A 12,262-nucleotide genomic window follows, 5' to 3' on the forward strand; every position below is an offset into this window, starting at 1 on the left:
CAATAATTGAGTAATCAGTAGTTAATTTACATTTACTCAAACAGTTGTAATTTTACCCACACACGCCTTTCACATTCCTACAAGTCGTACGGTGACGTGACAAATGGGCTGTAATCAGATACTACAGTAGATAAAACAATGTAATTTTTTTACAGCACAGGTGAGGACCCAAGTCATAATCACAATATGATATGGAAATTAGTTAGTGACTCGCGTGCAGTTATTGCAGGCTTTAACGCACTGTAGTAAAGTTGAAACATACAATGACTATTCTTGGCCTAGGGTGTGGGAGCTGCCGTTTCCGCTTTTAGAGGCTGGAACACTCCGTTGGAGTAGCCATGCTCTTTATAAATTATTTTATTATTTATAAATGACATTATTACTTAAAATCCTCTTTCAGGTCGTCGGAGTGTTGAAAGGAGCATTATATCCGAAAGTATAACAGTTGGATTTTCTAATTCACAACATAAAATAAGTCCCTCTTATATAGTAAAAAAAAATAACAAAAATCAACCGGGACCAGTGTCTTAATCGTCTAGAAAATAAATATAGAAATGAAAACGTTTTTTTCTTCGATAAGACTGTAGAAACGGCCATTAACAGCTTGAGAGAGGAGCCGCGGTTAAGAAATGCTCTGTAGTGGGCATATTTACACAGAATCCCACCGACCGGAATGCGGAAAACAAATTTGTTGGGTTATGGAACGAAATAAAAACTGTCTTCAACGCGCTACAATTAAAAAGACGTTCGGTACAGTAGACAAAAAGACTTTAACGGGTATGTAATGCTGAACGATATATCTTTTGTGCGTACTACCAACTTTGTTTTCGTTGTGCAAAACCAGCACATTCAAAAGACGGAAACAACTGCGTAAACGGAATTTTACCAGGACAGTTCCTCCCTGAAATACGAGCGCCAAATACACTGCGAAGACGCGACCCTCCCCACGCTCCTCCTCTTCCTCCTCCACAGCGTGTTTACAAAACTTTCAGCGTCACTTAACTACACTACTGCAGAAAGGGTTGCCTAACTTTACGTAAAGGATAAGAAAAGAATGATTGCAGGCCAGTACCGGCCATCCGCGCGGTACCCTTCGTCATAACATAGGGTGCCTACCAAAAAAAAAAAACAGAAAGCCATATTGGTCTTCCTCCCGACAATCTTCTGTTGTCTAGATATTAAAATGGCGCACTATATAGCCAGCCACGCCCTCCCCAACGTTTCATTGGCTGCTCCTCCCTACGACACATGCGCCCGCCAATCAAACGGCTTCGCGGGGAATTTTGGAACACATTTGAAAAATAAGTATTTGCCAAGGTGTCCATCCGCATAGGAAATAATCCACTAAAGTTGCCGCTCAGTCTACAAACGGGGTGAGAGCGGAGGAGCGCTCGCTGGCAGTTTCGGATTCGAGAAAAAAGAAGGTAGCGACGTTACTACAAACTTCTTTTGTGCTCAGCACTGTAGCCCGCTGTGTGTTTGGTGCGCGCGGCGGAGGAATACGCTGGGTCGCAGAAGGGCGGCGGCAGCGGTTTGCAGTGCGCGCCAAGGGTGCATTTAGACGAGTTAGAAGAGAAGGCTGCGAGTACGCGCTGATGTCGGCGATGCAGTGCAGTTGACTTACCGGGTCCCGATGCCCTTGATGGATTTGTTGATTTTCGACGATAAACTATTATTCACAGGTGGGGCTGCATGTGTTTTGAAAATCTGGTTGGATTTTTTGTTTTGCTGGTGGTTCTTGGTGACACTGGGGATTTGCTCTATTGTTAGTAAGGGGTGGCACTTACGCCCGAGAACGAGGGCGCTGAAAAAGTTTGTTTTAAGATGGGTTGGATATATCCGTGACACCCCAGGCCTTGGATAGAGTAAGACGCCTTACGCACGCATATAACTTGCTTTGTTTCTTGTGGTGCTCTTGTAATGTTGTCATTCTCATACGGGCCCCGGTTCCTACCAATTGTTTAGGAGTCGGCATTACCTATGTAAATCTTCGTGCCTTGTGTTTAACTTGTATACTTGTTTATGTCGGTCCAGATGTTGGGTTTGTTACACGTGTTGGCAAATATCGGGTGATTACCCCCCCCCCCCCCCCCCCCCCCCGGCACTAAGTAAATACATCCCTTGTTGGGAAAATGTTTTTAAATTTGGTATGCTGCTGGATCGCGTAACTAGGAACCTTGCTCTTAAACGCGCGCGCGAGGTATCGAGACAGTCGCTCCTATCAACTTAGTACCGAGACACTATTAGTTCTTGCAGGTAAGGTTGGATGCTAATAGTGTTGAGGCAAGCTCTTCACACAGAATGATATGGGTAAACATTTTCGGAGGCCTTTCCTAGGCTGCTTGTGCACTGGTGGAGTAGCCGCTCTAGGGGTAACCGAACAGTAGACGGACTGGTGAGCTGTTCACTAGTATGTTTGCGAAGCTTTCTTTGCCCTAGATGCACAGACCTGTCATCTGCTCTAATGGTGGATGGCTCGAGCCCAGCCGGACTCCGGGAGTGCTTGGACCAAAGAACAAGGAGGGAGGGCATCTGTCTAGGTCCGGTAGCGCGTTGCGGGTTTCGGTGCAGGGTACCGTTGGCGGTTGCATCTCGCTTCTAGCGCGCAGACTCGCGAGAGCCCTCAGTGTTCAAACAGTTCATGTGTGACTGCTATTAAAAAGCCTACTTCGGCCAGCATAGGTTGACAGCAGCGGTTTGGGCAGCCGACGGCTGGTGGCTGCTTTTAGGGGTTAGTGCGGGTTATTTATTCGACCTGTCTCGGTATCCCTGCATCTTGATCCCTGCCTGGCTCCGCGCGCGTTGTATTCGGGCACTAAGACAGGTGATGGAGATGCAGGGCCGCACAGGAAACTAATGGTTGTCCCCAAGCTCCGCGCTGCAGGTTAGAGGCAACTATCCAGCTCGTCCAGGCTAGGCGCAGAGCCGTAAGGTCCTTGTTCTACCAGCTGCTGAGGCGGCTGTGCGCCAGGTGCCAAGAACCTCCATTACTTATGACAGTCCTTGGAGTTCTGTACAAAAGTGTCCTTCAGGGTAATGCTGCCAGTTGAGAATCTACAGCCCCTCAAGCTGCAAGGGTCCCGGGGAGCACCATCCGTCTATATTGGCACTACGGTCGCAGCTGTGGCATCATACTGTTGAGCTATGTAAAAATGTAGCATGCATACTGTTGAGCTATGTAAAAATGTACCGTGTGTTACTCACAATGGCTTGTAATCATGCATACTGTTGAGCTATGTAAAAATTTACCGTGTGTTACTCACAATGGCTTGTAATCTTTTCAGGTAGGATCTCCAGTTACGAAGATGCCGCTTTATGGGAAAATTGTTGTTATTAAAAGAAATGGTTCAGATGGAACCCACTTTCCATTGACTGCATCGAGCTGTTTATTTGGAAGGTAATTTATTAATGTTTGGATTTAACTTTGTTATGGTTGTATAGGTGTTGCCAACGGAGCCCAATTTATATTTAGTTCACTATGGAAGCTTTAGCTTTAACCTGGGAGTAGGACGAAAACGGGTGGGGGGGCGCGGAGGAGGAGTGTTTCGGTCACCAGTTGTTTTCAGTAGACCACAATTAGGGCGCCATGCGGACAGTTACTGCCTTCTGTCACCGGCGGCGTTGCTAGGAAAGACACTACCCCTACCCCAAGTACCTGGAGTCGCTTTTCAAGATGTTGAATTGATATCTTGATAGGCTTGCTTTTGCTACTATTGTAAGTTTTTATTGTAGCACATTGCATGGAATACTGTTTGTGTTGGCCCTTTGATTCTACCTAGTTAGGCATCCTATTCTGATTTAACTCTTTAGTTGAGTGTGTAATGAACAGGAAGGCTGCAATTTCGAATGCTGTTGCCATGGTTTTTTTCAAAGTCACTCTCCTCGCTGAGGCGATAAACGCTAGGATAGTACTTAATTGCCGGCTTTCGAAGTTTCGAGTATTGCACTTTTTACAATTTGATTTGTATGTTGCCAAACTCGTGTTTATTGTACGAAGCATGCTTGAGAGGAAAGTAAATGCCTATTTTTTTTTTTTTCACACCACAGGAAAACGGAATGTGATATCCGCATCCAGTTGCCCCATGTGTCCAAAGAACACTGCAAAATTGAAGTCAATGAAAATAAGGAGGTAATTGTACCCTTTTGAAAAATGTCTGTTATTCAAGTAGCTAGAGGACTTAACTTGATCCATGTGATTCCTGTTTGTCAACATAGTGCATAGTACACACATTTGAGGTGTATGGCGGTGATTCTTGGCGTCTACCGCGAACAGCTCTTCTGAACTCTACTCAGTTACTGTTGTGCACCGCAATGACGGTCCGTTGACGAATCACCGTTCAGATAGTCAAACTTGTGGCGTACATTGAACACGTATCGTTGTATTACATACAGAGGTCACTGGTTCTCACCAGCTCCGTTTCTTGTGTTTCAGGCAATTGTAACCAATCTAAGTTCTGTAAATCCTACGCAGCTGAATGGCGTCTGTATTGAACAACCCGTGGCTCTCATTCATGGCGATATCTTAACTGTTATTGATCGTTCTTTCAGGTATGTGAAATAAGATAAACCTGTATTTTTGCTGACATCAAATTCCCTCTGCTTACTTTGTACACCCACATAACTGCCAGGCAGCTTGTACATTCTTTTTCTTAGGTGTTTGGTCTGTATGACAGTTTGTTGCTCTGCAGTATCTCGGCAGTTGGTTTTCTTCTGGCTCTTAAGAAGATGACGATTGTATGGGCAAGAGCCACGCTTTTTACCTGCACTGCCCAAGCTGTTGTAAACATGTGTAAACCAATTATTCGAAGTATATTAGTTAATCATAAAATCACTGCAGGACTGTTCTGCTGTAAAGTTACATACATATTAGGTTTTAGGGTCCGTATAATTGTTTGGCTCTGTAAACAATTTCAGGCTTTCTTACCCTTTTCTGTCATTTATTTTTGCCCATTACGCCGCCTTTTTACTGAGATGCTATTTTGTTCGTGCTTCTTACAGCGTTCCGTATCATCCCTGTGTGAAAGTCTCTAAATTTAAATACTGAATTGCTCTCAGATTTTGGCGCAGTGGTTAAAGTGCTGCTCTGTTCATGAGTAGGCTTTTAGATTTAGGGAAAGGAGGAAGAAGGGAAACCGAACACGGTAAGTGATGAGAGTAGTGCCTGCAAATCGTCTAACCACATGCAGTTGCTCTGGGTAACTTTATTTTTATTATTGCCTTTGCCCAGTACTCTACATTAGAAAACACTGACCAATGTGCTGATCTGCTTTGCCCCTCCCTCTCTGCCATCGGAACCGTACCGCTCCCGCTCTAAGAGGCCCAGATAGACTGAGATCAGATTTTTGCTCAGAGGGCCTCGTGAGCCAATTAGAGCTTTACTGTTGATGCTGGACCAAGGCAGATTTGCACATAGCTGATTCTAATGTGAGGTGGCATGGGGGGGGGGGGGGGGGGGGGGGGGTGGAGAGAGAATGTGGTTTGGCATGCCGCCTTAAGTGTTGCCAGTGGTTAGGCAATTTTCAAGCGTTTCTCCCATCACATTCCTTGAATTAGGAAAGGGGTGGTAAATTATTGGGGTTTTACAGACTATTTCTGAACAAATCAGATCATAGTAAATGTCCTGGGTTAACAGAAAAAAAAAACTGAAACTGGACTCTGCAGGAAGATCAATAAGTTTGGTGCTTACCATATGATCCGTGTCTTGTTAAACATTTTTAGGTTTGAATATCCATCACAATCAACTCCGAAGAGAAAAAGAAACTCGACAGCCATAAACAATGAACTACTGCAGGTAATTGTAAACATGTTTTTTAGCACAGTCTAGCCGTGATGTTCGTATGTATCAAAGCTTGGAGGTTCTTTCCCTAGTTCAAAATCTGTCTATCTGCTTGAAACCCTTCACGTGTGCAGTTAGGTGGAAGCTAGTGGTTTTAACTTGTGATATATATTTTTTTCTTCCTTTCCTGTAGTCCAAGGATTTGAAACATCACACATTACGATGTGTCTCACTAGTGTTAGCCAACTTAGCCCTTATTTGCTGCTGTACGACTTATGAAGCTGTAATAAATACTCGGTGAAACGCATGCCTAGATTCGTGCATACGGGTTATTAGTTTGCAGTCATTCGGTCTGTTTCAGTTGCGTTCTGCTGTTTGCTTTGTAAGTCAGTGAAAACACTTTTGTACCAACCACTTAGAGGGTCACCAAGCGTTTGACCCAAAAACTGGTATGAAGGACTTGGACATCATGAGCTGATTTGCCTTAATTATCAAAGGGGCCAAGTGCGCCTGAAATACTTGTCCTGCCAAAATAAATCAACTTATCCTGCCTATTACCTAAATCAGTGAGGTGGGCGAGAAGGCACATTAGTATTTGTTTTCAGCTTGCAGGAAGCCTACTCGTTTTATTGTTTTATTAATAACGTGCGGGATATTGCACTTATGTGAAGCTGCATACATTTACAGGTACTTTCTATCCACCAGGTGGCAGAAATTGAACCTTTGCGAACACGGAGGCAAGGAGCTGCTGTCATCCCAGTTTCAGGTTTGTCCAGTCTACGTCTAATTTAGTACTGGGTTTTTCAACTTTACTCTAGTTGCTAGTAAAATAGTGTTTATTTCTTTTTATAACGGCATTTTTAAGTGGGCACTAGTTACAAGCGCTCTGTTTGCTTATCCCTATTTCTGTGTAAACTTTTTGATGTAACAAGGTGTATGTGCATTATCATTTCACTGTTCTGTTCTATAGCAATGTTTTGACTTTGTTTTGTGTAGATGATGGTGCTGGAAGTGATAGAGGTGCTGAAGAGAACACTGAAAGTACTGACAAGATATCTGGTGGTTTGTCTGGCAAATTACACTCTTCTACTGTTAAGACCGCGCACCGAAGATCAAAGTCTTTTAAAGAACATGACCAATCACCTTTTAGTGAACTATATGAAATGCTAAAGCATCATATTGACATCAAACCAAAGCAGCAAGATGACGAAAAGGGAAAAGACTTTGAGGCAGATGACCAAAGAAATGTTGGAAGTATTATTCAAGAGATCACAGGTTCCCACACACCTGCCTCGTCAAGACGCAGATCTGGACGAAAAAGTCTAACTAATTTCACAGAGTCTATGAAAAACGTGCACACTCCACTTGAAAATGTTGAAGAATCTAGTTTTGATTTTTCCTCTGAGGTGCGTGTTTCAGCAAGAAGTCCTTTAAGAAGTGGCTTAAGTGTGTCAAAGTACCAATATCCAGGTTTGGATGTCACGCCAAAACTAGGGTTCAAGGATGATCGTGGAAGTGGAGTGTCTTCTCCAAATGCAAAGATTTTAGATTTCTCAGAAACCGGGCAACCTAAAACTAACATTACCCGTGTTTCCGACTGTAAAGTAGGCTCTGTGGGAATGCTAAATTATCAGAACAGTACCGAAGAAACTTCAAGGTCTTCTACACGAGAAGAGTCTAACACAGTTTGTTCACATCCAGGGAAAACTATAGATGAGATGCAAGCTGATCGGTATGAAGATTTCATTTTGGAAGACCACAGTTCAAAAGAGAATAATGGAAAACCTGAAGAGGGAAGCAAGCGGCTTAGTCAACGTAGGTCCTTGAGCGCACAACAAGTAGTCCTTGAAATTCAAGACGAATTATATTCAGATATAAGTGGAAGGTCTCGGAGCAACCATGCATCTTTAGTTGTATCTGAAAGTCCTGAAGTGTTGGCAAACGCTGTAATGCAAAGGGGAAGATCAGGCCTGCATCAAACGCACAAGTCTGCTACAAAGACACCTCTTTTCTCAAGTCATAATACTTACCCTAGGGAGAGTGCATCTCTTGGCCAAGAATCTGAAAAAGGAAGTTTGTCTACTCCAGACACTGTTGGTGAACAGAAGGCACTCACCCCAAAAAGAGGTAGACCGAGCAGAGGTGAGACTTCTAAACGGATTTCAGTTTCACAAAGTCGTAGGAGTTACTCCTTTAGTACATCGCCTCTTATTTTGGACACACCTTCATTATCCGCTGAGGCTTTGCAAAGCTCTGCTGTAGATAAAGTATTGCCAGAAAGACTAAGTATGGGGGATTCATCTCACTCTGGAAATGTAGTAGATATTTTGCAGCTTTCGTTTGAGACCCAGGAGTCTTCTGATCAAGAATTTGCTTCACCAAAGCAGAGGGGTAGACCAAGCATGAAAACTCCTAAGTCCTCCAGTTTATCAAATCGTAAAGCCTACCCTCGAAGCCTCTCTTTAGGTAATGAATTAGAAAGCAGTTTAGGACAGACTAAAGAAGCTAAAATCTCAGGAAGTAAACCAACAGGGAGGCAAAGTGTTAACCTAGATGCTAAAATGTTGGTCACATCTGAGCATAAACGTCACCCCAGAAGTGCCTCCTTGAGTAACACGTTTGAGAATGTTTTCTCTCAACTGCGTGCAGAGAAGTCCACTGACTTTGAAGAGTCCCCTCTAAAAAGAGGTCGATTTGTTGAGGGGCAGACTCCTAAGTATACTTCCCAATCTCCAATGCGGACACCTCGGAAAAGTGTAGAACAAAAGAGTGTGACCTTAACTCCAAAAGGTAGACCAAGTATTACCCAAACTCCTAAAGCTGGAGACCACCATGCTGAACAGAAATCGTCTTCTGCAACACGAGGTAGACCACGGATTAATTCTCCTAAACTCACTTCTATTTCACCTCCTAGTTCTCTCTCTCTGCAGGCCACACCAGTGCATAGTCCACCACAGAGAGGCAGACCGCGGAAGACTCTGACTCCAAAATCAGCGTCTCTTTCACCTCGTCGTGATAGTTACCACAGTGATGGTGCAGTAGAAACCCAAAATTCTGTTCTCCCAGAATCTCAGAATTCCTTAGTAAAAAGGGGCAGGGGTAGGCCAAGCAAGGGCAAAACCCCTAGATCTATTTCTGTTTCTCCCCAGCGTGCTTCCCCCAGACGTGTTGATGCATCTGACAACCTTGTGGTTTTTTCAAAACCGGACACTGGTTCAGAGTCTCAAAGACCACTGGCCAGTCGAACACTCAAATCTGCTCCTACAGCAGAGCCATCTACACCAGCACTCTCATCTGAGCAAAGTTTCTCTCCTACACGAAGAAGTAGGACTCTGACTACAGAGTCACCTCAGAGACTTTCTACTTTGCGATCTTCTGAATCTGGAGAAAATGTAGTCTCTGAAAAAAAAAGAGGTAGACCTAGTAAGGGTAAAACTCCCAAATCTGTGGTCTCTCCCTATTCTAATGAGTCTGCGGACCCTACATCTAGGTCAGCTTCTGTTTCACCTCGAGAAGCAAGGTCCCCAATCTTTGTTCAGTCTACTGCAGTTGATTCTTCGAAAACACCAGAAAAATCTCTTCGAACGCAGAGGGACAGAAAAAGCACAAAGCAGACTAATGATGCCTCATCTTCCCCCCGTCGTTTGTCTTCCCCCAGACATAATGCATCTTTGCACAGCAATTCTGATGGAGTTGATTCTGTGGAAGTTATGACACCATCTCCTAGGCCTAGGGGTAGACCACGTAAGGCTGAGGCTCAAGAATCACCCAATGATAAAATAACACCACTTGTGAAACAGTCTACACCAGTAATGACACTTGATACTAAGATGAACTTGCTTTCTGAAGACCAAACTCCTTCTGCTAAAAGTAGAAGTCTGAGTTTTGATGATTCACGTAACTCTTATCCCAAACGTAGTCCATCTTCAGTGCGCAAAGCTGAAAACAGCCTAGGTCAATCTCCACTAGTAGCCTCTTCCGAAACTGTGTTCTCTTATGGTGAGAAGAATGTGTTTTCTGTGACACGAAAGGGTAGGCAAAGTATTGCCCAATCTCCAAAATTGATCTCTGCTGCCCTTATAAGTTCACCTCTTTCTGTGCAGCTGGCGCCAGCCTATCTGACCTCTGCTGAACAGAATATGTCCTCTGCAGCACGAAGAGGTAGACAAAGTATGCAGAAGACTCCGGAATTAAGCCCTCTTTCTCTACCGCTTAGAATTTCTCCAAGAACACATGAGAACCCACTAACGGAAGGAAAACGCTCCTCTCCAAAAAGGAGTAGTCCAGGTAGGACTCCTAAGTCTGCTTCACTGATTTTTGGAAGTTCTAATGTAAATGAAACCACATCATTGGATCTACTTGAAACTACTTCAGCTACAAAAAAGTCCTCCTCAGCAAGTCGTAGGTCCCGTTCTGCTGTTCATGAAGATGGTGGCTTTGTGACTGCTTCAGTGGAAGATTCAAGTAGTGCAGCGAAGTCTAAGAGGTTGTCACCAAGAAGGCATTCTGGAAGTGTCAATACATCTGAAGTTGGTGAGTGTTGCTATTGGTTTCTTTTTAAATTTGTCAATTTGGTGTTCATCACAGTTGAGGTCACCGAGAGTTGCCTCATATTAGATATGGGGCGAATATATAATGAATAAGTTATTAAAATCTGAATATATCCTGCCCTTGTCCACTGAACGCATGTAAAAAATATTCTTATCTGCATGCTTTCCAACTGTACTTCCCTTTAATCCTCTGAATACCATCTTACTTAATTCTTGTTCTTCACAGGACTGTTGGGTGGCATGATACGTGACTTCACCCCACAGCTTCTCTTAAGGCCAGACAACCCAACTGCTCCCATCCCTTTCCCTATTTGCATCGCTTGTCTTCAACCTTTAGTTTTTGTCAAGGGAATCAGTTAAGATATCTATGGTGCCCGAAAAAATGTAATGCCGAATAGTGCTTAGAACTGTTGCCTTGAATACAGAGCAACATTCCTTCTCCATGTCCCCAATCGTGCAAGCCCATCGTTAATTTGGTGAGCTGTAGTCTGACCCCTCGCCCCCCCCCCCCCCCCCAAAAAAAATAATAAAATAAAATGCGACTGGTCATTGCCTTGTGCACCATGCTGAGCCCAACTTCGCTGTTTGCTGGCTATCTCTGGTCTGCTGGTATTGCTCATTATCCCTCCTTTCGTCTGAGTCACAAGGGGCTGACTGTTCCAATTTGCTACCGGGCTGCTCAGTTTTCCGGAGCTTTCCATGCAAGGAAATGTATTCGATTTAATGCTCCAATGGTGTCCACCTTCTTTGAATGTAAATGGGCAAAGCCAGTAGGTCAAAAAGGCGAGCTATTGGATTTACCAGTATTTATTTGGAAATGTCTGCTGAGTTGCTATGAACCCTTTCATTGGCTGAAAACAGTTCTATTTATCAAACCGTAGGCCATTGCTGTCTTCTGTTTAATTCTTATGAAGCTACCCTTCATTAGATGCAGTTCAAGTTCGCTATGTACTTCCCCCTTTCAGACTTTCTTTCATTGTGATTTACAGTAGTAATGGTTGTGTATTGATCTTGAGTTAAACGTCTGTTCTTGCAGTAAGTCTGTTCTTGCTATGACCAAGATTAACCTCCCGATCTGGTTGCCTATTTAATGCTGCCATTTCCACAGGTAGTGGTAGTAGTGTGTTCTGTAACTAATCTGCTGTTCTACTTTTGTGAAACTTTTTGGCTGTTTGTGGTGCCTATTTCTCTCGAAGCTTAGAGATTACAACCTGTGCTTGAAAAATGTATTTATAGAAGGGTCCTTGTTAATAGGTTGTCAACATTGTTAAATACATTTTGCAATTTTTTTGTTTTAAAGACGTCTCCAAGAAGTCGCCGAAAAAGCGCAGAAGTGGAGAGCTTGATCCTTTACCTGAACCTCCGCTGAAAAGAAAGAGGGTTTCGTTTGGCGGCCATCTGAGTCCTGAATTATTTGATAAAAGATTACCTCCAAACTCTCCCCTCCGGAAGGGCGCCACTCCAGCAAGGTTGAGTTTACAGTTTTCAAACACACCTCGAGCTGTTATAAGAAAAAGCTTTGGGATCCGTCATGCTGTTATTCAGGTACCTGTGCAATTGTCTTACTACTTAAACTTCTGTTTCATTTACGTTTGAAATATTTACTGCGGATCACAAAAGCTTACATTGATTTTTAAGACCTTGATATGACCTTTGCTTGTCCCCCAGTTACGGCTCTGCCCCTTTAGGGTTTGGCTTACAAACATACAATTAGAAGTGCTGCGACTATTTGCCCATTCCCGGTGTCTGTGATGAGGTAGCTTACTTAAATGAGATACTCAGCATAATGCTTTCCTTGGAAACCAAGAGGCCCATATTTATACTTTAGTTGCACCAATTTTTTTTTTTTTTCCAAAAGCAAATTCGGCGCAAACCTAGGTCTCTTAATATTTTGATGTAAACGTCAAATATAGAAGTTTGCACCATTTTTGGATGT

The 12,262-nt window shown here is 43.5% G+C and overlaps 1 protein-coding gene across 2 annotated transcripts in view; it reads left to right on the forward strand.

Moving 5' to 3' along the window:
• Window positions 1–1,302: 1,302 nt before the first annotated feature.
• Window positions 1,303–12,262, forward strand: part of MKI67 (marker of proliferation Ki-67) — a 76,840-nt gene continuing 65,880 nt past the window's right edge. The window contains exons 1-8 of one of the 2 annotated variants that reach the window (XM_069239720.1): window positions 1,303–1,424; window positions 3,285–3,397; window positions 4,048–4,129; window positions 4,433–4,548; window positions 5,719–5,791; window positions 6,482–6,542; window positions 6,773–10,309; window positions 11,627–11,871. In XM_069239720.1, the coding sequence (XP_069095821.1) occupies window positions 3,306–3,397; window positions 4,048–4,129; window positions 4,433–4,548; window positions 5,719–5,791; window positions 6,482–6,542; window positions 6,773–10,309; window positions 11,627–11,871 (4,206 nt within the window). In that variant the 5' untranslated portion in view covers window positions 1,303–1,424; window positions 3,285–3,305. Of the gene's footprint in view, window positions 1,425–1,496; window positions 1,683–3,284; window positions 3,398–4,047; window positions 4,130–4,432; window positions 4,549–5,718; window positions 5,792–6,481; window positions 6,543–6,772; window positions 10,310–11,626; window positions 11,872–12,262 lie in introns of those variants that run through there. The other variant, XM_069239719.1, reaches the window with a different exon arrangement.

This window comes from Pleurodeles waltl, chromosome 6 (assembly GCF_031143425.1).
Source record: "Pleurodeles waltl isolate 20211129_DDA chromosome 6, aPleWal1.hap1.20221129, whole genome shotgun sequence".
Taxonomy (NCBI): domain Eukaryota; kingdom Metazoa; phylum Chordata; class Amphibia; order Caudata; family Salamandridae; genus Pleurodeles; species Pleurodeles waltl.